This window comes from Myxocyprinus asiaticus, chromosome 30, assembly GCF_019703515.2.
Source record: "Myxocyprinus asiaticus isolate MX2 ecotype Aquarium Trade chromosome 30, UBuf_Myxa_2, whole genome shotgun sequence".
In the NCBI taxonomy this organism is placed as follows: Eukaryota; Metazoa; Chordata; class Actinopteri; order Cypriniformes; family Catostomidae; genus Myxocyprinus; species Myxocyprinus asiaticus.
In genome coordinates, this window is record NC_059373.1 from 38,242,015 (window position 1) to 38,266,556 (window position 24,542).

At 37.6% G+C, this 24,542-nt stretch overlaps 1 protein-coding gene across 1 annotated transcript; it reads left to right on the forward strand.

Annotated features, from left to right (window-relative positions):
- Positions 1 to 930: 930 nt before the first annotated feature.
- Positions 931 to 23,833, forward strand: LOC127420775 (transmembrane protein 222-like). Its single transcript, XM_051663314.1, has 6 exons — positions 931 to 1,110; positions 9,101 to 9,185; positions 14,728 to 14,759; positions 15,501 to 15,597; positions 17,877 to 18,007; positions 22,840 to 23,833. Exons 1-6 carry the CDS (start codon positions 992 to 994, stop codon positions 22,925 to 22,927), a joined length of 552 nt encoding a protein of 183 aa, XP_051519274.1. The 5' UTR covers positions 931 to 991; the 3' UTR covers positions 22,928 to 23,833.
- Positions 23,834 to 24,542: the final 709 nt, after the last annotated feature.

Below are 24,542 nucleotides of genomic sequence, written 5' to 3' on the forward strand. Positions count from 1 at the left end.
TACAGTATTTGCATGGATGATCATTTGCTCCTAATATAGACTGTATGTGAATGTGTTTGGGGAGGAATTGTTTGGGAATGTACAACCTTTCTTGCAGTTTTTTTTTTATTATTTTTTTATTATTAGCCTATTATTTATTCACATAATGTAATGGTCTAAAAACAAACCAAATGTTGATTCATTTCTCACAGAATTGCAAAATGTGATTACTTTTCAAAAAAAAAAAAAAAGAAAAGAAAAAGAAAAAAAAAACTTCACAAACACAAAAACCTCCCTGCAACGTTCTGGGAAAGTTAGTTTATGGTTACAAAAATAAAACCTAAAAATAACCATTAGAGAATGTTCTGTATAAGTTATTTTTAGGCTGTCACACAAAAACCTTCCTGCAACGTTTAGAGAACCTTAGTTGATGGTTATAAAAAAAATTGAACCTATAAAGAACATTTCTAGAGTGATAGGAATTAATTGCCCCAAAAAACCTGTATGTTAACGTTAGGGGAACGTTCTGTGTTTTTGTGCAAAAACAAGAATGCAATGAGAAGTGTTACAATTTTAGATTTGTTTAATTTGACTGTGATTATTATTATTATTATTATTATTATTATTATTATTATTATTATTATTATTTTACTCTCTTTTAATTTTTTTTTTTTTTTTTTTTTTTTTTTTTTTTTACATTATCAGTGTCATTACACTTACATATTTACATCATTTTGCACATCTTGTCGTTTTTAAAAAAGAAATATTTTCTTTGATATAAACAAAATAAATGCCTAGGAAATTTATGCTAATAGGACCAAATACACCACGTTCACTGTGTTTATTGCATCGCTTGATTTTGTCAATGCAGTGTCTCTAACTAGATATGTGAGTGAGTGTGTGTGTGTGTTCTGCAATCTCTGAAAGACCCCGGAAACGCGCCGCTACTCTCGACGGAGCGCTGCAGCTTCCAGGAAGCGGAACGAATGAAGTTCATCGTTCACAGCTGGTGATGGCGGATGCGGTCGAAATAGACACCATGAAGAATTATAACATTGCGTTTGAGAGGATAGACCCGAGCATAAGCCGCTATCCCTACTGTATCGTATGGACGCCAATCCCCGTGTTATCGTGAGTGATCCTCGCATCTAGTGTTGCTTTTGCTTTGTGTTAATGTTGTGAAAGCGGTACAGTCCCGTACAAAAGCTGGTTGTGTCTATGCGATACAGTGCAAGAGAGAGATGCGTTGCGTCACCCAGCGCTTGAAGTGTAGAGCACTTTGTTTATTTGGGATCATTTTAGACAGTCGCGTCTCGTTTTACAGCGGTGCAGATGAAGGCTTAAACTTTGACCGTTTGGCTGTAAGAAAAGCACAACCGCTGTGTTTAAAGTGATAATTCACCCAAAAATGAATATGCTGACATCATTTTCTCACCCTCATGTCATTGCAAACCCATATGACTTTCCTTCTCCTGTGAAACACAAAAGACGTTTAGCAGAATGTTGCTGCTCTTTTCCCAGAATGAAAGTAAATGGGGACTGGGATTGTCGAGCTTTAAAAGCACCATAAAAGTATAATAAAATTAGTCAGAATGACTCATACACTATATTCCATTTCTTATAAAGCTACTTGATAGGTAGCCTATGTGTGAACAATTGACAGAAATTTAATTATATTTGCTGAAAATCCTTCCCCTCATCTGTAGATCTCAAATTGTGCACGTGCAGCATCATTGACTTCTTGCCTAACACAACGCATCCTGGCAGATGGTCTAGATGGTAAACCTAAAATATGATGAATTTTCACTGCTAACTTTTCTGCTATCAAGTTTAGGGTTAGGTTTGCTCTGGGACTCCAAAGAAACTAAATGTATATATGTCATATGAATGCGAATCTTGTAAAACTTTTCAGAGAACATGGGTTACCATCTAGCCGTGACCGACTTGGAATGTACTTGAGAATGTACCACTTTTTATTGTCATAATAGAGTGATTACAGTGTTTTCTCCGCCCCTTGCAAAAAAAAAAAAAACAACAAAAAAAATTGTGTACAAAAAGTTTTGACTCGTTCCTCCTTTTCTTTAAAAAAAAAAAAACATAAATCTGGGTTCCAGTGAGGCACTTACAATGAATGAATATTTTTGGTAATCAGCATTATGCCAAAAATGCTGTCGATTGAGCTCAACTTGTATTAAACCCGGAACATTCCTTTAAGGTCGTCAATTTAATGCATTAATTTAGTGCGATTAATTATATACAAAATAACACGTTTTAACGCAATTAATCATGCCTCCTGGCCTGTAAGTAAATTATATAATAAAAGTTTTTTCCTACCAATGGAACAATTCAAGCTTGAAGTACATGTAACTTTGTGTTTTTAGAAGCTGTGTCAGCAGGGGGCAGTCAGCACCTCAACAAACCTCACAAGCAGCACAGCCACAGAATGAGAGCCGCTCACACAGGATGCATTTTTGACAGCTGGATGAAGCACAACAAAATGCAGGGATCTTGAGATGTGATTTTCAAAGTTTTAAATACTTTTAACTTGACACAGTATTCTAAAAGCTCGCCGTTTATGACGCTGAAAATAAGTGAGATGCTTCAAAAGCATCTGTCTCATGAATATGTCCGTCCATAGAAATTCAGTTAAAAGTAGTGCAGACAGAACACAAGAATGAGTCCTGTGAGAATAGGACATGTTAACGAACTCAATTACAAAATGGACTGCTGTCCACTGTAGGCTTATGTTCAATGATATGGGAATAAAACAAACAATATATTGACTTTTAAAGCCACTTTTTGTATTGTCTAATAAATGCTTTACTTGTCTGCCATAATAATGCAATATATATCAATCTGAATATTATATATATATATATATATACACATATATATATATACACACACACACTACCGGTCAAAAGTTTTGAAACACTTATTCTTTATTATAATTTTTTTTCTTCACATTTTAGAATAATAGTAAAGTCATCAAAACTATGGAATAACATAAATGGAACTATGGGAATTATGTTGTGACTAAACAAAATCCAAATAAATCAAAACTGTGTTATATTTTAGCATCTTCAAAGTAGTCACCCTTTGCCTAGATTTTGCAGACATGTACTCTTGACATTTTCTCAACCAACTTCTTGAGGTATCACCCTGGGATGCTTTTTAAACAGTATTGAAGGAGTTCCCATCTATGTTGGGCACTTATTGGCTGCTTTTCTTTATTATTTGGTCCAAGTCAATTTCAAAAACTTTTTTTTTTAAATAAAATTTTAGTTTTATAATGAAATAAATGAATATGGTGGCACAATTATATTTTTGTCTACAAAACTAATTTCAAACATTTAAGCATACGCCTTCAGATCAAAAGATTTTTAAGATCATGAGAAACATTTCTGTCAAGTGTTTCAAAACTTTTGACCAGTAGTGTATGTATATATATATATATATATATATATATATATATATATATATATATATATATATATATATATATATATCCATTCTGAGTAAAATCTAGAAATTGTGTGTGAAAATCCCAGGAGATCAGCAGTTACAGAAATACTCAAACCAGCCCATCTGGCACAAACAATCATCCATGCAATTATCTAATCAGCCAATCGTGTGGCAGCAGTGCAGTTCATAAAATCAAGCAGATATGGGTCAGGAACTTCAGTTAATGTTCACATCAACCATCAGAATGGGGAAAAATGTGATCTCAGTGATTTGGACCGTGGCATGATTGTTGGTGCCAGATGGGCTGGTTTGAGTATTTTTGTAACTGCTGATCTCCTGGGATTTTCACACACAGCAGTCTCTAGAATTTACTCTGAATGGTGCCAAAAACAAAAAACATCCAGTGATCAGCAGTTCTGTGGACGGAAATGCCTTGTTGATGAGAGAGGTCAACAGAAAATGGCCAGACTGGTTAGAACTGACAAAGTCTACGGTAACTCAGATAACCGCTCTTTACAATTGTGGTGAGAAGAATAGCATCTCGGGTTGCATCTCGGGAGATGCGGGTTGGCGCTGTTTTGGCAGCACGAGGGGGACCTACACAATATTAGGCAGGTGGTTTTAATGTTGTGGCTGATCAGTGTATACTGTGTGTGTGTATGTGTATATATATATATATATATATCAGTTGAAGTCAGAGGTTTACATACACTTAGGTTAAAGTCATTAAAACTAATTTTATAACCACTCCACAGATTTAATATCAGCAAACTATAGTTTTGGCAAGTCATTTAGGACATCTACTTTGTGCATGACACGAGTAATTTTTCCAACAATTGTTTAAAGACAGATTGTTTAACTTTTAATTGACTCTATCACAATTCCAGTGGGTCTGAAGTTTACATACACTAAGTTAACTGTTCCTTTAAGCAGCTTGGAAAATTCTAGAAAATGATGCCAAGCCTTTAGGCAATTAGCCAATTAGCTTCTGATAGGCTAATTGGTGTCAGTTGGAGGTGTACCTGTGGATGTATTTTAAGGCCTACCTTCAAACACAGTGCCTCTTTGCTTGACATCATGGGAAAATAAAAATAAATCAGACAAGACCTCAGAAAACAAATTGTGGACCTCCACAAGTCTGGTTCATCCTTGGGAGCAATTTCCAAACACCTGAAGGTACCACATTCATCTGTACAACAATAATACGCAAGTATAAACACCACAGGACCACGCAGCCATCATACCACTCAGGAAGGAGACACATTCTGTCTCCTAGAGATGAATGTAGTTTGGTGTAAAAAGTGCAAATCAATCCCGGAACAGCAGCAAAGGAACTTGTGAAGATGCTGGAGGAAACAGGTAGACAAGTATCTATATCCACAGTAAAACAAGTTTATATCGACATAACATGAAAGGCTGCTTAGTAAGGAAGAACCCACTTCTCCAAAACCGCCATAAAAGAGCCAGACTACAGTTTGCACATGCACATGGGGACAAAGATCTTTTTGGAGAACTGTCCTCTGGTCTAATGAAACAAAAATTTAACTGTTTGGCCAAAATGACCATCGTTATGTTTGGAGGAAAAAGGGTGAGGCTTGAAAGCCGGAGGACACCATCCCAACCGTGAAGCATGGGGGTGGCAGCATCATGTTGTGGGGGTGCTTTGCTGCAGGAGGGACTGGTGCACTTCACAAAATAGGTGACATCATGAGGAAGAAAATGTATGTGGATATATTGAAGCAACATCTCAAGACTTCAGCCCGGAAGCTGTCGCAAATGGGTCTTCCAAATGGACAAAGACCCTAAGCATACCTCCAGAGCTGTGGCAAAATGGCTTAAGGGCAACAAAATCAAGGTATTGGAGCGGCCATCACAAGCACTGACCTCAATCCGATAGAAAATTTGTGGGAAGAACTGAAAAAGCTTGTGTGAGCAAGGAGGCCTACAAACCTGACTCAGTTACACCAGTTCTGTCTGGAGGAATGGGCCAAAATTCCAGCAACTTATTGTGAGAAACTTGTGGAAGGCTACTCAAAAAGTTTGACCCAAGTTAAACAATTTAAAGGCTACCAAATACTAACAAAGTGTATGTAAACTTCTGACCCACTGGGAATGTGATGAAAGAAATAAAAGCTGAAATAAATAATTATGTTGGCTTGACAAAGCCATCATACTGATCTACTATTTAAGCTTATTCTTCTTCTTCTGAGCCAAAATTTAAACAGCATCTCCTCCTAGAGCTTTCAAGCTACAAACACCAAACTCGCCACAGACCTTCAGACTGGTCTGACTCGGGTTTGTCCCTCTTTTCTAACTGATCAGACTTCCAGTATTCCCGTATCAGACTTCTGAACAGGACTGATGTTAAATTGACTCCCATTCAAGGTGTGAAAACTTTTTCCTGTAATAACTCCTTTAGAGGATTCAATCTACTTCCTATCATTCCATCACTCCCTCTTCTATCTTTCCATCACTCCACTCTTTTTATTCTTTTTTTCACTCCATCACTTTAACACCCTAGCAACTGCATACAACCTAGCAACCATTTAGTGCACCCTAGCAACCAAAACCCATTGACTGCCATTCAAAATGGCTTAGATGGATATCTCCTGATCAGAATGTCATAGAGTCTTCAGGTTTGACTCAATACACTCAGTCCAGTAAGCAGCCTTTTTAGGATCATGCTGACAATTTCCTAGCAACCAGATGGACTTACCATAGCAACCATATAGCAAAAAGCATATCTCTGCACCACAACATCGTAGAGACTTTAACTTTGGCTTATTTGATTCAGACCAGTAAGGAGCCTTTAAATATCATTCTGGACAATACTTAGCCACACCCTAGCAACCATTTAGTGCACCATAGCAAACAAAACCCATTGACTTCCATTAAAATTAGCTTAGATGGATATCTCCGGATCAGAATATCATAGAGATGACATTGTTGGCTCGAATGACTCAGGCCAGCAAGCAGCCTTGTTAGTATCACCCTGGAAACTGTCTAGCAACCAAATGAGCTCACCGTAGCAACTAAGTAACAAATCACATATCTCTGCACTAGAACATCGTACAGACTTCTGTTTTTTTCATTTGACTCATGCTAGCAAGGAGCCTTTTGAGTATCACCTTGGTAACTGCCTAGCAACCAGATGGGGTTACCCTAGCAACCAAGTAACAAAACACATATCTCTGCACCAGAACATCATAGAGACTTCTGGTTTCATTCATTTGACTCAGGGTAGCAAGGAGCATTTTCAGTGTCACCTTGGTAACTGCCTAGCAACCAAATGGGATTACCCTAACAACCAATTTGCCATTCAGAAAAACAAGCAAGGGGTAGGTTTGCATAGGACTTCTTGCAGCTGGCTGTCTATCTGTATGATGTTCTTTCTGTCTGTCTGACTGTAAGACCTTCAAACTTCAAACTCTTCAAATGATTTTAAACTTTCAGACAAGGCTTTGTCAAGCCAACATAAAGTTTGTCATCAAACTTTACTGTCTAGTTCTCTCTACTATTATTCTGATATTTCACACTCTTTTTCAGATTAACACTTTTTTATAGATTCTTATACAGAATGCAGAATAAAACAATATAAATGAACAGAATCAATTATTATCCCTTTTACACCCCCCTTAATTTCCTATCCTCCTCCCCCCAATCCCCAACTCCATCCTAACCCTTAACAAATGTCACTGTGGTCAAAGCTACACATAAAATATAAACACAATTTTTTTTTTTTTTTTTTTTTGGAGAAAATACAAATATAACAAATAAAGAAAGAAAAGGAGAAAATAAAAAAGCATACAATTGACAATTTCAACAAAATTCATGTTCACATTTAAAACTATAAAACTCTCTCCACTGCCCCTCCCCGAGAGCCTTCTAAAAAAGGCTAAATAGCTGCCCATTTTTTATTAAATAACTCCAGGTTGCCTAGCCTTCTATCTGACATATCTTCAAATACCGCTACCCTGCCCATCTCTGTGTGCCACTTTTGAAATGAGAGTGCTCCAGCCGACTTCAAACCCCTAAGAATGACCTGTCTGCTGATCATAACACTGGCTAGCACCCAATTTTGCCCAATACGTTACACATAAAACTCTGAACCCTCAACCAAAATTCTTGGATCTTAACACATCACCGAAAAACATGGGTTGTGCCCCCATCTTCTGATTGGCATCGCTAGCAGGTGGGTGTGCCTTTAAGCCTATACAATCTAGAGGGGGTCCAATAGAATCGATGTAGAATCTTAAATTGCATAGACATTTCACATTCTTAAAATAAATTAGCGATCCTAACTGTCCTAAGACAGGGAATGTTTTCTATGATTAAATGTCAGGAACTGTTTAAATGTATTTGGTTAAGGTGTATGTAAACTTCTGACTTCAACTGTATCATGGTACTAAATTATTACCATATTCATGTACAATGATATTTATATTGTACTGCAAAGTACTCAGTACCATGTTTGTTTTTGGGACTTTTCGGTTCATGTCAAGTCAGTTATATTTATTAAAAGTAAAGTTGTTGATTGGACTGGACACCATTTTGAAATGCAGTATTTCTATAACTTGCATGATAATTGTATGACCAGCAATTGCAAACACAACACCTTTACTGAATTTTTTATGTCTTTGTCTTGGACATTGAGTCACGTGTTCTCATCTGGGGATCAGAAACCAAACCCCTTCTGATAATCACATTTCACACAGATTGAAACTGATTAGAGCTGATCTTAAAACAGCTTTCTGGTGTCTTCTACTGTAGATTATCACAGTGTGAGAGATTTTACCCTTATCCCTGCTGTGTCTGGTCCCTTGCCCCACGTTTTGTTCTTCTACTGTATTTGGGTCAATAGCTTGCTCTCTAGGACATTCAGTGATAAATATGCACATGGACTGGAGCATCTCTGGGGTGCCGGCTTGTGCCCTACTCCACTTCAGCTGGTGCTTTTTTATTCTGGATATTTATACAGTTGACAGTGCTATACAACAATAAGGATTTTATGCTCGCCCATTTGGGTTAGGTGGTTAGATTTTTATTGCCAACATTTCACTGGCCCCACCTAGCACCTAGCACACCTAGGTCACTATATATAATATATATATTTATTTAAAACAATGTTTTTTAACTCAACTGGCCTGAAACTCTCTCACACTGGTGCCAGACCAACAGGCCATTCTTATTGTTGAGTCCTGCTGTTAGTCATATTACATACCGTTCTCTTGATAATACTTTTTTAATCACTTTGACAAGAGTTTTCGTCTCGTGTCTAATCCGCTTCCATATCTGGTTGTCCTTAGGATTGCTGTTGCTGGAATTCCAAAGGCAAAATAGCATGAATATGAATTGGCAGGGAAGTTGGATTTTGTCCAGGTGTATGATATTGAAAAGGGCACTCTCCAGGATAAAGCCTCATGCTCATTAGCTGTCCTTCCACAAAAAGTGTGTGCGCATTTATTTATTATTCTGTCAGCTGGTCATTTTCACAAAATTTTCCTCAATGAAATATGAAGGGTATTTCGACAGGTCATGTCCCAACTTCCTGTTTCAATAGGAACTACTTCAAAAGAGGAAAGGAAAATGCATTTATCAAACAAAATGTCACCTTTTTATGTCATCTTTAATTTTAGTTTTTCTGTTTCTCTTTCAGATGGTTGTTTCCATTCATTGGCCACATGGGCATCTGTACGTCCACTGGAGTGATCCGTGATTTTGCAGGTCCATACTTTGTCTCAGTGAGTATCTAACCACCAAAAAAGGTCTTTGTTGTTTGCTGAAATTAAGCAATAGCACTATAGTTCATGTCACTATGGTTGCTCAGAATAATTTGTTTTGCTTTGAATGGTTCTTGTATCTTCTTCGCCCAGAAATAGTTCTGCATTATCATATCTTTTCCTGTTAAAACAAACTGCTTTTGTGTGTATTTTCACAACCACAGCCTGATCTCATAAACACTACATGACTGTGGAAGGGCCAGGCAATATGGCCAAAAATATGTTCACAATAATTTTCTCACATTGTTCGATATTGATATTTATCACAATATGCATTTCATGCTATTAATGGGAAAGGAAATGGATTCCACATGTTTGTTAGACCTCAAGAATGAATTAAACATAACTTTTTAATTCATATCGCCAATAAACATCACAAGAAGAAGAAATACTGTTTTGCCTGTGTCAACAAGTTAGCAGATGTGACATCGCTTTTGATCATGAAAAAGCATTTAACTAAATAGTATATAAATAAACAGAAATGGTGTTGATGTCAGAGTTGTTGTTGTGTTCAGTCAGTAGCTGAATGTTGCATTTTCAGTGCTGTCTTGTTCGGTACAAAACGGTATCATTTTAGCCGGATAGCTTGCGGCTACCTAGCCTCATTACTGGTTTACGTGACAAAAGGACTATGTAGCCGCTAGCCAGCTAATACTTCCTAACCGGCTGATTTAGTGCCTGTTATTCAGTTAACTAGTTGTGTGCATAACTTTGCCGAACTGCTCGCGTTTTTAGTGACACGCACCTAATCCGATCATCTAGATGTAGAATATAGGCTAAATATGAAAATTACTCAAAAGGATTACATCGATATCAAATTATAAATTTCCCGATAAATATCTATATAATTTTATCGCCCAGCCCTAGACTGTGGCAACATTTTTGCAAAATAACATTACGTGGCTCCTTGCACGTATAGCGGCAGTTCTGAGGTGAAATGTCCACATTGTGGCGCTAAAATTGAGTTAAATGTTTACCCAAGCTAGATTATGTTTTGAAGGTTAATGCGCTATTGAGTTTGAAATTAACAAAATCTACCTCCCGAACTTAAACCTTAAACCTATACCTAACAGATAGTGACTGAAAAAGCAGATGTGAGATGTAAAACACAATTACTTTAGCAACCATGTCATTTTGTGGTGCTTCTATGGCATTTTTGTCTCTTGTGTTGACCAGCGTGCTCTTCAGGACTCGTACCCCAGTCCTTTGCATTGCAAGTGCAACACTGTATCAGTTGAGCTACAGCACAATTTGAGTATTAACTTTTCTTTGAACAAAATATCACACTGGAAATCGATAAGCTCCAACATACATCTACATTAGAATTGCCACGGTGTACATTGTTACTGGTTTTAATCGGTACAAGGGACAACACAAGTGTGAAATTTTATACCAGTGGAAACATTATGAATGGAACTTCCAATATCAATCCAATAGCCTAACGAATAGAATAGCCTTAAATAAAGAACAGTTGCCTAATGAAGAGTTTGCGGCCCATGATAAATGAACCTAAATTATGCAGTGAAAGCCAGATGTTCTTAACCAACGTATCAAATTACACGGGCAGCAAAGTACGCGCACTGACAGAAGACGTTTAATTGCAGGAAGCGAATATAATGTGCATGGTGGTTAACTGTAAGATGTCTCAGATTCGGAATGACACAAGAAATGCTGTTAGACACACAGACACGTGCTTGAAAAATCACACTTTATTATATTTTTAAGAACAGATGACAGAAAAGCCGTCAATGCACGTGTATGACGCACTGTTTGTTCGGAGGCGTGCAGTCTCGTGGAACACGTGTATGTAAAGGGTTCTCACTCTTTCTTTGTTTCAGTCTTATGAAATTTGTTTGCATGAACAGTATCGTCTATGAGTGCTGCAAATGACCTCAGGAGGTGCACTGAGTTCAGTTCGCTTTATTTCCACAGAGCAGTTTATTGTGAACGCAACTCTGCAGCCTATACATCTGTGATTAAAACATAAAATAATACAAAAACACATTATCATCATTATAATTATGTTTACATTTGTAATTGTTTTTAGATTTTAATTTGTATTAGTAATTTTCCATCTGTTGCCATAGACAGATACTTGTTGACGGATACTTGCATGATGGTAAATGGAATGGTGTAAATGGTGGTAATATATGGGTTTTGCCCGGACAACGAAATACCTAACCAGTAGAGAATGCATGGATGAAGTAGGTTAATTGCCAAAGAGATGTTGCCCTTCACAACTGTTGAAAAGCCATCTTTCAAAAAGTTGAACACACATTTTAATTGCAATTCATTTTTTTTTTTTCAGTTTCATTTGAATTTTAAGTTAAAATAAATACAAAATAAAGTTCAAAGTATGAAATCAAGCTGCCTTGCGTTATTGTGTAGGCTATTGCTTAACGAAAACCCATAGTACCACTTAGTGTCCAACCAGTGGTAATACCGGTGTTACTCGGTTTGAACGTGACCCGCACCAGTGTGAAAATTATGATATTGTGGCAAGTCTAATCTACATCAACATAAATCACGTTTATCGGCGCCTGGAAAGAGCAAATGTATGCTTAAGGTTGCTAGATTGGACAAACTGAGTTTTACATTTTGTGCAAGTTTAAACCACTGATTTGATATTTTGAATCTCATGAAATCTGGCAACACTGAGCTTGTTAACAGCTTGAAGAAGCTTGTTACTGCATGATGACAGAGACATGTTATAAATGACCTACGGGCTGGATTGCACCATGTGGAAGGGCACAGGCCATAGTTTGAATTCAAGACGACCTTATGTTGACATCTAAAAGCCTATCAAAATGTGTCTGATTTCAAAGAAGAACGTGCCACTGGATAAAGGTCTCTATAACTATTCCTATAAATTCCGTTCATAAGCATCGTTTGAGGTCCCACTGGAAACCACTAGAAAGTTCAATACTTGCCACCACCATCCTTGGTGTCCCTGTACAAACACATCCTGTTATTTACAAAAGGAAAATCGATAGCTGTGCACAAAGTTGCTGAGCAGAGGAGGAATCCTGTCTGTAATAGGACATGTGATGAAAGATACAGCTCCATGTTTCTCCTGTGTGGGATGCTAATTGTCATGTCCTCAGCCGATTCCAGAGTTCTGGAGGCTTCTTGTTAAAAATACCCAGCAGTATCCCAGAGTTCACTTTCAGGGCAACTTTCTCTCATAATGCACAAACTAACGCTTTTCCCAGAGCTGAAGATCGAAAATCCTGCAGACTTTCATGTAAATTATTTGACTGTAATACCTCTTAAAGCTTTAAAGCAGTGTCCACCAAACTCAACACAGACCTTCTGACTTAGTAGGCTTTATTATGACATACAAAGCCTTAGCAACAGCCCAGAACACCTTAGCAACGACCAAGAACACCCTAGTAACCATATGGCATTCAACCTTGAAATCTCTCTCCTTAAACTCCCAAAGTATTAAAACTATAAGGTCTAAACAATCAATAATTTTTTTCAACCTTCATACAAGACTTTGTCAAGCCAACATTAAGAGTTTGCCACATTGCTTATATAACTGCTTTTTCATAATTTAGAAAAGGTGTGCAAACAAAAGATATTATAATATGGATTGGGGTTAGGATATTACCCTGCTAAACAGATCCCTGTCTGACAGGAGCAAAAGTGAAGAGTTTTGGGTAGAGCAGGGCAGGTAATTTGAGCGGATGTGGTTATTTGACCTGCTGTGACACGGGCCAGCACACTGTTAAGTGCACCACAATATACTGCACGTAACTCCACTCAGGGATGAAAACACGTCATCTCGCATGTGCAATTATATTATTTCAAGTCATGAAAACAGGCAGTTTTATTTTAAGGGATACAGGTTTCTAAAAATCCTTGAATTCCTTGACAAAAGATCTGAATTACTACATCCTTATGTCAATATGTCCTGTTGAGATCATACACTGTAAACCCTAATGTTGTCATTACTGGAAAAATCAAGTCATCTTAATTAAACATTACTTGAAATGTCAAGTTTTGGGCTCATACCTTAAATATCTAAGTTCCTTGAACTTATTTTTCTTAAAAAAATCCATAGACTTAAGATTTTAAGTGTTAATATCTCAAACTACTGAGTACAAAATTGAGGCTATGGGGATACCTTCAATTAAATAATGTGCTTTAGACGTTATTTAATTGTTTCTTTGTTCAAAGGGAACATATGGGGGCATTTGAATAGTTGTTATTAAGAGTTCATAGAGGTTTTAACTCTTGAAGTTTTATTTATGTTGTTTTGTTGTAAATAGTTGTTTGTCACCATTAGGGTAATCTGTGTCTCCTTTGGTCATGTTGGACCTTGTTAACATGATCTCAGTTCTTCTTTTGCATGTGCATCTAAAGTACAAGTATGCATTTCTGTGGAGAAATACATTTAATGGTTTAAAGAAATAAGTTCTAATGTTAATGATTTACCTGCAATCGGTTATAATCTTCATTATTTAAGATGTTATTGTATGACCTAAATTTGATTCAGTTCAATTAAAATTATGAAGTTGAAACAATATTTAAATAGCAAATCTGAGTTTGCATCTAGTTAGCTTAACTTAAATAGTTAAAGTTATTATACTGTATATGAACATTAAGTAAAGTTAACTTAATTACACAAGTTTTGGAGACGACATTACTCAATTCAATTGAGGGAACGAGTTTACTTAATTAAATACAGTCAACTTATTATGGTTTTCAGTGTATAACCAGCCGTATATTACTAGCTTTATCTCAATAATCCCCTGTAATCAGACCTTTTCACTCACGGAATAAATGAATCATGACTGACTGCAAATAGTGCATTTTTACAATGACATTGGTTACTGAGAATTTCTTTTTTTACATGATGCTGCATCTCTCAGATATATTCTATCTCTATATCTTATATAAACTATTAATTATATCCTGTATGTAAGCTCTCTGGGGCAGACTGATCTTGAGGGAAAACCAATAGGTCAAATTTTTTGTCAGCTAAAATCTGCATTCTCAATTTCCAAACTGCCCCAGTGGCCAAAGCTGGAACTTCAGTTGTATGCAGAAGTATATTTGTCACTCAGCACAAGCACAAGACACAGGCAAACATACGAATGAAACATTTGAGTATTTGCGTAGTAATTACATGAATGCACTCCTAAACTTATCTCTAACCATAACTTTAATTAGACAAAAACAGTGTTCTTTTTCGTCTTTGAATGAATCCGACATGAAAGGCACAACGCTGCCAGTTTTTGGAAACATTTAAGTAGTAATTACATTTCTAACCTAATCCCTAACAATAACAGTATTGAGACCAAAACCTTTGTTAACATATTTGATGAACTATCCCTTTAAGAGCCCACCATTCAAGTCATAAAAAGTGTGCCAATTGATGGAAGCATCCGGATCAATATGAACAGACTTCCTCTTGTTTTATTTACAAAAAAGGAACTTGTCACACTGTACAAACACAGAGACAGAGTTTAATTGTCTCTTTCTGCTGTTCTTACAGGAGGATAACATGGCGTTTGGAAGACCAACAAAGTGAGCTAAAAAAGCTCTTAAAGGAATAGTTCACCCAAAAATAAAAATTCTCTCATCATTTACTCACCCTCATGCCATCCCAGATGTGTATGACTTTCTTTCTTCTGCAGAATGCAAATGAAGATTTTCAAAAGAATATTTCAGCTCTGTAGGTTCATACAATGCGAGTGAATGGTGACCAGAACTTTGTACCACAAAAAAGCACATAAAAGAAACATAAAAGTTATCCATATGACTCCAGTGGTTTAATGTATGTCTTCAGAAGCGATTAATTTGGTTTTGGGTGAGAACAGACCAAATCATAGCTCCTTTTTTTTCACTTTACATCTTGCCAGTTCTCAACCAAAACTGATTGGATCACTTCTGAAGACATGGATTAAACCACTGGAGTTGTATTGATTACTTTTATGCTGCATTCATGTGGTTTTTGGAGTTTCAAAGTTTGGTCACCATTTTCTTGCATTGTGAGGACCATCTGAGCTGATATATTCTTCTAAAAATCTTCGTTTGTGTTTTGCAGAAGAAAGAGAGTCATACACATCTGGGATGGCATGAGGGTGAGTAAATGATGAGAGAATTTTAATTTTTTGGGTGAACTATCCCTTTAAGAGCATTTCTTTTCAGAACGTTTACTAAGTCAGCTCTGAATTAACAATCCAATGAGGTTAAAAAATAAATTATTAGGCATACTGAATTGAACTGTAGGGTTTAGACTTTTCATGATTTCCATTTATTTCTCAGGTACTGGATGTTAGATGTGAGTAAAGTATATGCCAGCGGGTCTAACGTTTGGGACACAGCAGTACACAATGCATCAGAAGAGTATAAACAGAGAATGGTAATGAGTGCGTGTGTTTCTTCATTGTTTCTTTTTCCAAAAAAAGTGTTATAATTTATGTTGTATGGTTATTAAATACATTTAAAAGGTCAAAAACTGTAAATTCTCCCATACAGTTTTCTCATTTGATGTGTTTGCTGAGTGACTGTAGAACAGACTTTTTTATTTTTTATCCCCTTTTCTCCCAATTTGGAATGCCCAATTCCCACTACTTCCTCATGGTGGCGCGGTTACTCACCTCAATCTGGGTGGTGGAGCACAAGTCCCAGTTGCCTCCGCTTCTGAGACAGTCAGTCTGCGCTTCTTATCACGTGGCTCGATGTGCATGACACCGCGGAGACTCCCAGAACGGGAGGCTCATGCTACTCTCTTCAATCCACGCACAACTTGCCACGCGCCCCACTGAGAGTGAGAACCCCTTATCGCAACCACGAGGAGGTTACCCCATGTGACTCTATCCTCCCTAGCAACCGGGCCAATTTGGTTGCTTAGGAGACCTGGCTGGAGTCACTCAGCACACCCTGGATTCCAACTCGCGACTCCAGGGGTGGTAGTCCGCGTCAATGCTCGCTGAGCTACCCAGGCCCCCAGACATTTTTGTTCTTGAAAGAAATTGATTCATCTGTTCACCTTGGATGCATTCAATTGATTAGGAATTAGGCAGCAAATTATTTTTACCGGTAGTTTAAAATAACAGTTTTATATTTTGAAATTAATTTTTACCTGTAATGTTAAAGCCCCATTTTCAGCAGTCATTACTCCAGTATACTAAGAAAATAATGTGTCACATAATCCTTAAGAAATTTTTCTAATGAGCTAATTTGGTACTCAAGAAACTTATTAGAAACTAGAAAAATTTTTAGAAGTTGAAAATGTTTTGCTTCTTAATGAAGTGTGAAAATCGCAATACAGTGTCTTTTTTTCAGTTGCTGAATTATTGGGTTTCAAGTCACTTGACACTTGCAAGTCAAATTTTAGTTTGAAAAATGACCAAAAAGAAGCAAGTCTTTCTTTACAAATTCATCAGTTTATTGTTCTTTTGAGAGATAAAGGCTATTCCATGCTCTAGTCTAGTGTCTTTAAACTGGATCTAACCAGGATAGAGAGGGAAGTGGACGGCCCAGATGCACAACAACAAGAAGACAAGTACATCAGAGTCTCTAGTTTGGGAAACAGACCCCTCACAGGTCCTAAAATAGCAGCTTCAATGACAAAAACATGCCAAACACCAGTTTCATCTGCAACAGTGAAGAGAAGACTCTGGGATTTTAGGCAGACTTTCAAAGAAAAAAATCACATCTGAAACTGCAAATAAGAAGAAAATAATTGAATGTGAAAAAGAGCTTAAAAGATCGAGTGATGAATGATCAGAAATTAGTATTACGGATGGATGAATCAAAATTTGAGGTCTTGAGCTGTTGTTTGAAAAGCTTTTTGGGAAAGCTGATGAGAAGTGCCCTACATACAAATGGACATATTTGGAAAGTGCTGCAGAACGCATTAGATGAAAATTTACCTGCAGAATGCCAAAGCTGTCATTGGAAAAAAAAATGTTTCCCAGTTCTCCCCAGTTTGGAATGCCCAATTCCCAATGTGCTCTTAAGTCCACATAGTGGCGTAGTGACTCGCCTCAATCTGGGTGGCGGAGGACGAATCTCATTTGCCTCCGCGTCTGAGACCGTCAGTCTGAACATCTTATCACGTGGCTTGTTGAGCACGTTAGCACGGAGACGTAGCGCGTGTGGAGGCTTCACACTATTCTCGTGGCATCCACACACAACTCACTATGAGTCCCACTGAGAGCGAGAACCACATTATGGCGACCACAAGGAGATTACCCCATGTAACTCTACCCTCCCTAGCAACCGGGCCAATTTGGATGCTTAGGAGACCTGGCTGGAGTCACTCAGCACGCCCTGGATTCGAACTTGTGACTCCAGGGTTAGTAGTCAGAGTCTTTACTCGCTGAGCTACCCAGGCCTCCAAAGCTGTCATTGTTGCAAGTAGAGGATTTGTGGATGAGCAGAAACTTTGAAGAATACAGCATGTATTTAAATAGAAGTAGTTATTTTGAACATTGTAACTGTATTTACTGTAATTCTGGATCAATTTAAAGCATCCTCAATGAATAAAATGATCTTTTTCTTTCACAAACATAAAAACTTCATAGTATTTCCAAACTTTTGAAAGGTTGTTTTGTACATTTATTTTCATGAGCGTTTGTGAGAATAAAGTGCTGTTTAATTTTTTGACAATTATCTCTATTATTCTTCCTCCAGCACAATCTTTGTTGTGACAATTGTCACTCGCACGTTGCTATGGCACTGAACTTGATGCACTATGACAACAGCACCTCGTGGAATATGGTGAATCTCTGCCTGCTCGCACTCATTCATGGCAAACATATCAGGTGAGATTAATGTGTACACTCATACTGTTGCACCTAATTAAACTTGTGCATGTGTTTGTAAGGGCTCTTTCCATAAAAATGATTGGGTGTTGGGTGAATACGCATCAAATTTCCTTGAAAGCAAGTTAGATCATTCATAATGCCTCTGGGCAGCTACTTTCAGTCCTACAAGTGCAGCTACTATTCACTTGAATAGGGAAAGACGAAATCTCCAAAACTGTTGGTCAAAATTACAATCAAATAACATTTTCCAATCATCAATAAAATCTGTTGTAAAAAAAAACACAAATTTTTCAGGCTGGTCTAGCTCATTCACTCACCCTCATGTTGTTCCAAACCTCTATGACTTTCTTCAATGGAACACAGTTGTTGGAAAAAGGGTGGAAAATAAGCTTGATCTGTAAACCAGTAAATCTTAAGTGGAGCACCACTTCTAAGTTTAGATGCAGTCTGTTTTTATAGAATAGAGGTGCACCTCATAGGAACTTTGAACATGGACAGATTTTACAAATATTTTAATTCCATGTGTGAAAGAGACAAATTCTTGTGTGAACAAGAAAAATCTAGACTTCTAGAGTTGGTTGTCCACAGGACACTGTGTCAACAAATTTTTGTGGCAGTGTGGTCTTGGCCTAAATGAGCTGCTGTTTTAGATCCAAGTTTCGACATCACTGATACTTTGATTTGAACAAATACTTAACCCTAAGTATTAAACCTCAGATGTGAGTGATACATCTTTATTGAGCTTGAAGTGCAGAGAACATTTACATGAAATCAAATCCATTTCTTTGGGTGTCAGCGTGGACACATTACAATTTTGAAATCCTCTCTACTGTAGCTCTGGACATACTGTAATATAGAAATGAGAAATCGGGCCCAGTGCACTGTTTTTGGTGTCAGCTAAAAATATTACGACACCTGAAGTTGTCCCCTCAAAGTCTAATAAGGGATTGCTTCAGACACAATTTCTGGTAGCTGTCTGAAAATATAGTGCATGTGCATTGACCCTCAGGGACTTACACAGTGGTAGCATTTCGCTGGTATCTCCCAATGGCACCCAGGTGTAATTGAAAGTGATGTTTGAGTGCATGTTTCTCCTAGCACAATGTGTTCAGTGTGCATCTATCAGTGTTTATTGTGTGAATGGGATTGTCAGTCATTGGGAAAGGATCTGCAGGTATGAACTGATGATTAGGGCTGCATTAACGCACAGGCGTTTTAACTACTTTTGCGTTTTACGCAAGCATGAGCGAAACAGAAGATTATGTCTTTGGTGATCCTTGCGCTGTCACAGATTTTGTAAAAAGTTTTGATGCCAATATATTTTACCATTACATCTGTGAGGAGAGCAGCTCTGGCAACACTGGTGTACGTATCTCTCATACTGTACGACTCTTTGATCGGTGGTGTTGTAATGGTGAATCAAATTGAAATCTTTAATGACGATTTTGTATCCGGGCAAACAAAAGGCATGGGTTTACCCTGCGTACATTAACATTTGTGCGCACTAGCTCGCTGACTAGCTGAGGTAAAATGTTGCTCAATTTACCTTACAAATGATGAAGAAGTGTAAGATGTTGCATGCTAGAACCCTACAGTGATCAGCAAGTCTGCTAAGAACCACTCTTCAGGTGGAAAATGTTAATAACATTGTAGCCTGAATGCAATCTTTACATAATCCCTTTTTCAATTAACTAAAATCAATCCTCAGTGTTGTCTGACGGTCCACATTCAATGACCCGCGGGCCGCCAGTTGCCCATCCCTGGTGTAGAGCATGTTGATTGAGTGTGAACACAGAACTTGTGAGTATCAGCATAAAGTCTGCTCCAATTTACAGCTTATTCTGGCAAAGAAACAGCCACTTAGACAGGGAGAGACCTTATAAACATGTGAAATGAACAAACCCCTAACCCTAAGAATTAAACTTAGATGCTAATTCGTCCCATACCATTTGGGCTATGGACATGAATGGTACCTTAAAATCATACATTTAGTTGAACGCAGAGGTGTGACATCACTTTCAACCACAGGCCTACCAATAACTCAACAACACCTTTGCAGTGCTAGGCAACAACCCAGAACACCCTAGCAACGCCCTTACAACTGCATAGCAGAACACTAACAACCACTTAGATCACCATAGCAACAGCATAGCAACAACACTGGCAACCAGCCAGAACATCCCAGCAACCGCTTAGAAATGCCCTAACAACCATGCAGAACATCATAGCAACCACATACAAATGTGCTAACAACCATTTAGAACACCCTAGCAATGCCTTAACAACTGCATAGCAATGCACTAACAACCACAGAGATCACCTCAGCAACACCCTGGCAACCACCCAGAGCATCATAGGAACCACATACCAATGTGCTAATCGTAATATCCAAAATCTCATCTAAATCTTGCAGGGGACTACTAATTACCTAAATTCTAACCTCTAGTTTCATTCAGATGGAAGGATTTTTTTTAGGGTACAACCTGCATTATGGCCCTTCTCTTCAGTCACTTGTTTTCCAGCAAGACATGCAGTCATGTGCTGACTTACATCTATATTGTTATTCTTGGCAAAAATATTATCATGATTAATCAACCACATGTTGTTCCAAGCCCATAGTAATTTCTTTCTTTGTGGAACACAAAAGGAGATGTTTGACTGAATGGTGACTGAGACTAACATTTGCCCAACTTGAGTTACACGGACGAAAGAAAGCCAAATGGGTTTGCAAAAACTTGAAGGGATGACAGAATATTCATTTTGTGGTAAACTGTTCCTTTAAAAGTTCAGTGGTATCCCTTCAATAAGTCATTGCTCTACAGTTTAAAGTTGACAATGCACAGAAAATTAACAGCTGAAATCCTGAAAATGTGGACCATGCTGCTAATTAGTTATGATGTCTATATAAAATAGATAATATGTATAATAAAGATAGATAAGATTATATTTTTCATACATTTGTACACTTTTGCCTTTATCAAAGAAGCTGTAATCTGAGTGAGCATGACGATGTGACTAGGCAAAACTAGATCACTTCAATGTTGTGCACTTGCAATGTGGACAACTTCGTTGATTATAAACAGGAGCAATTGTTTTATTGCGTTGCTCGCTTGCACTTCCTTGGCTCACTGCGCGCTTGTCAAGCGTCCAGTGAGCTGTGGAATGTCGCTAACAACCACAGAGATCACCTTAGCAACACCATAGCAACACCCTGTCAACCACTCAGACTATCATAGCAACCAATTAGCAACACCCCAACAACCATCCAGAACATCATAGCAACCACATACGAACATGCTAACAACCAATTAGAAAACCTTAGCAATACTTAGACAACCACCCATAACACCCAAGCAATGCCCTAACAGCTGCATAGCAATGCACTAACAACCACAAAAATCAACTTATCAACACCCTGGCAACCACCCAGGCCATCCTTGCAACCCCTTAGCAACAAATTATGAATTTCACTTTTACCTGTATTTCCTGATACCAGTCCATGTTTACATTATTGCCATAAACGACTCGAAAATAACTTTAAAGTTGAAAAGATTGTGTTTTTTTGGGTCGGTTGTGTCACTCAGATCCAGTTTAATCTGAAAAGCGTGAATTTGCGCATATGCGAGTTTCTGCGCCACCGCACATATGTTTTATCACTTGTAGAGGCATGTTTGATGACTTGTTTAAAGTAAATAAAGGTAATTAGAACTGAATTTTTTTTTTGTGTTTTTTTAAAAAAAATGTTATGCCATTGTTTGAAGATGTTCAACGACATATGTGCTAACAGAGAAATATTTGACTGATTACAAGTGATAACGAAGGTCTGGTAGACCCGATTATCTAGCAGCCATTGTAAAACAGTACAAAATAAACAGCGAGATTTTATATACTAAAACACAACAATACAATCACATAATTTCAGATGTGTACGTTACCAAGCATTTGATAATTTCATAAATGTAGGCCTATAGCCTAGCCTATATTTCATCCAGAGGGGCACCTCAGCCCATGTGGGCAAAGGGGCAGTTGCTCGGGCGTGTGTACATGACAGGAAACATATATACTACAGAGTAATTTCATGTTGGAGCAGGATTTGAGCAAACATTTTTTTTTTTATCAGTGAGCGTGAGTGGTACTTGAGCGGAGCATTCGCATGGGCCATGAGAGTTTGAGCTTAGCACACGTGCATGGAGCGGATTATTGAGCGTCACACCGCTCCACTTTGCTTACATGCTCTGATAGCAACCACATACCAACATGCTAACAACCCCCCAGAACACCACAGCAACCGCATAACTATGCACTACAACCACTGAGATCACCATAGCAACAGCATAACAACCTGACAAATACGCAGAACATCATAGCTCCCACTTAGCAATGCCCTATTAACCATGCAGAACATCATAGCAACCACATAGCAATGTTCTAACAACCACTTAGAACACCTTTGCAATAGACCAATCACTCAGACCACAACACCTTTGCATTGCTTAGGCAACAACCCAGAACACCAAATCAACCGCATAGCAATGTGCTACATGCGCAGAGATCACTTTAGCAATACTATAGTAACATCCAGGAAACCACCCATACCATCCTAGCAACCACATTCCAATGCGCTAACAACCACCCAGAACACCTTAGCAACAGCATAGCAACCACTCATAAAACCTGAATATCGTGGTGGCAAGTCTTGCACTGGCAGGCACCACTCACATTTTCTTCAGAAAATGTCAAAATGTAATTTCTTTTAACTTTTTTTAATTGAACTTTTCCTAATTTTTCTCTAACATACATCTTTGCCTCATTATTTTTTCTTTCTACAGTTGTGTGGGCTTTCTGAAGACTTGGCTTCCGTTCTTCATCTTAACCATTGTCATCTTAGTAGTAGCCCTGTGTCTAAACCTGAGATGACCAGACTTGGATCAAGCAGAGGTGGGCGGTTCAGGGTGGGTAGGTTATTGAGCCCAGCACCCTGCTGGAGACCAGCTTACAGTGGGACTCCAATACATGTCAGCTGGACCAGAGGGGGTCAACACAGTCTAGTTCAACTCTTCCAAACGTAGAGGAGCTCAACATCGAAACTCTAAGTGCAGGCCTCTTTGTTGTGGGGTAGAGACCACAAATACACCATGGCTTTAATGTCTTGTGGTGATGTAAGATGCTATTCTCAAAAACTTGTCTTCCAAAGACATGATTTTGCTGTCACTTTTAAAGGTTATGGTGCTCATTTATTGTTTGGTTAGATATTGATCTCCAAACTAGAACTTCTGTGTACAAAAAATAACACTATAACTTGGAATATAAATGTCTTATATTTTAAATATTACTTGAATATACATTTCTAATCATTATTGTCGAAATACATTGAGATATATCTGAAGATGGATTTCCATTTAAAATGAGTGCTCATCTACATTCACACTTTTAAAATGTTGTTTTGTTTAAAGATGACCACATTGGCTTTCTTACTGGCAAGGCTTAACAGCATCATGGCTTCACAAAAATTGTATAGCTGTTCTTTTAAATGGTGTAGCTTGGCGTGCTTTTAAGAGTAATTTGTTCCATATAATTACATATGAAAAAAATGATAAAGCGGTTGATGATGCAGTCCGGTTTGTATTATTTATATTTAAAAGCATCCTTTACATCAAACTATATGGCCAGCTAATATTATATTGCATGATATACTGTTATAAAATCAACATCGATCAGCAATTACGACTTATTTTACTTCCATAATGTGATGTATTTTGGAGTGAAACACAATATTCAACAAGAACAAAATGGTTTGATAAAAAATATAAACAAAGGAACGAATTGACTGGAACGTGTTCCATACTAGAATGTAGCCAGGTGATTGGAGTAGAACGTGACATCAGCCAAAAACAAAAGTCATTTTGGATGCAAATTAACGTTTTGTTTTATTTGTTTTGTGTTTGTTTATTTTGTATTTGTAAATATTCTCGCAAGAAGCGGGGTGGCAGTCCAGGTAAATCAGCTTTTATTCGAGCATTTCAGCTTCACAAACTAAGAACAGGCTTTTCAGCTTCACGCAACTCTCTCCCCCGGTCCGTGGCTCTGGTGTCCTTTTATAGCCTGTCTCTGTCGTCACTGAAACAAGACACATTTGTTTAGTATTAACAATCACCAGGTGATGGCCCCACAATATTGTTTTTTGTTTAGTTTTTTGTTTCATTTTTTTTTATTTTTTTTTTATTATTGTTTTGTTCTGTTTTTTGCTTTGCTCTTGTTGTTGTTTTGTATTTTGTGTCCAAAAACTTATGACATGTAGTAAAGCTCCCAAATTATTGTTTGACATTAAATATCAAAGGATACACTATCAAATTGACTGTTAATTACAACTGGCACAGTTTCCTTAGTGTAATGACAACATTAATGATAACATACTTTGTGTTCCATAAACCCAAGGATTTGGGTAATGTTTATGAAGAGACTCATGAATTACAGTCAACATGACACATCACTCGCAACCCATTTTACATCTGCAATGTGCCACATTTCGGAG

What these genes read in the sequence shown, in the direction of transcription:
- LOC127420775 (XM_051663314.1), top strand. Translation starts at nt 992, where the DNA reads ATGGCGGATGCGGTCGAAATAGACACCATGAAGAATTATAACATTGCG. An exon ending in CAGGTCCATACTTTGTCTCA is followed by an intron (nt 9,186 to 14,727) that starts GTGAGTATCTAA and finishes CTGTTCTTACAG; the next exon opens with GAGGATAACATGGCGTTTGG. An exon ending in ATTCATGGCAAACATATCAG is followed by an intron (nt 18,008 to 22,839) that starts GTGAGATTAATG and finishes TTCTTTCTACAG; the next exon opens with TTGTGTGGGCTTTCTGAAGA.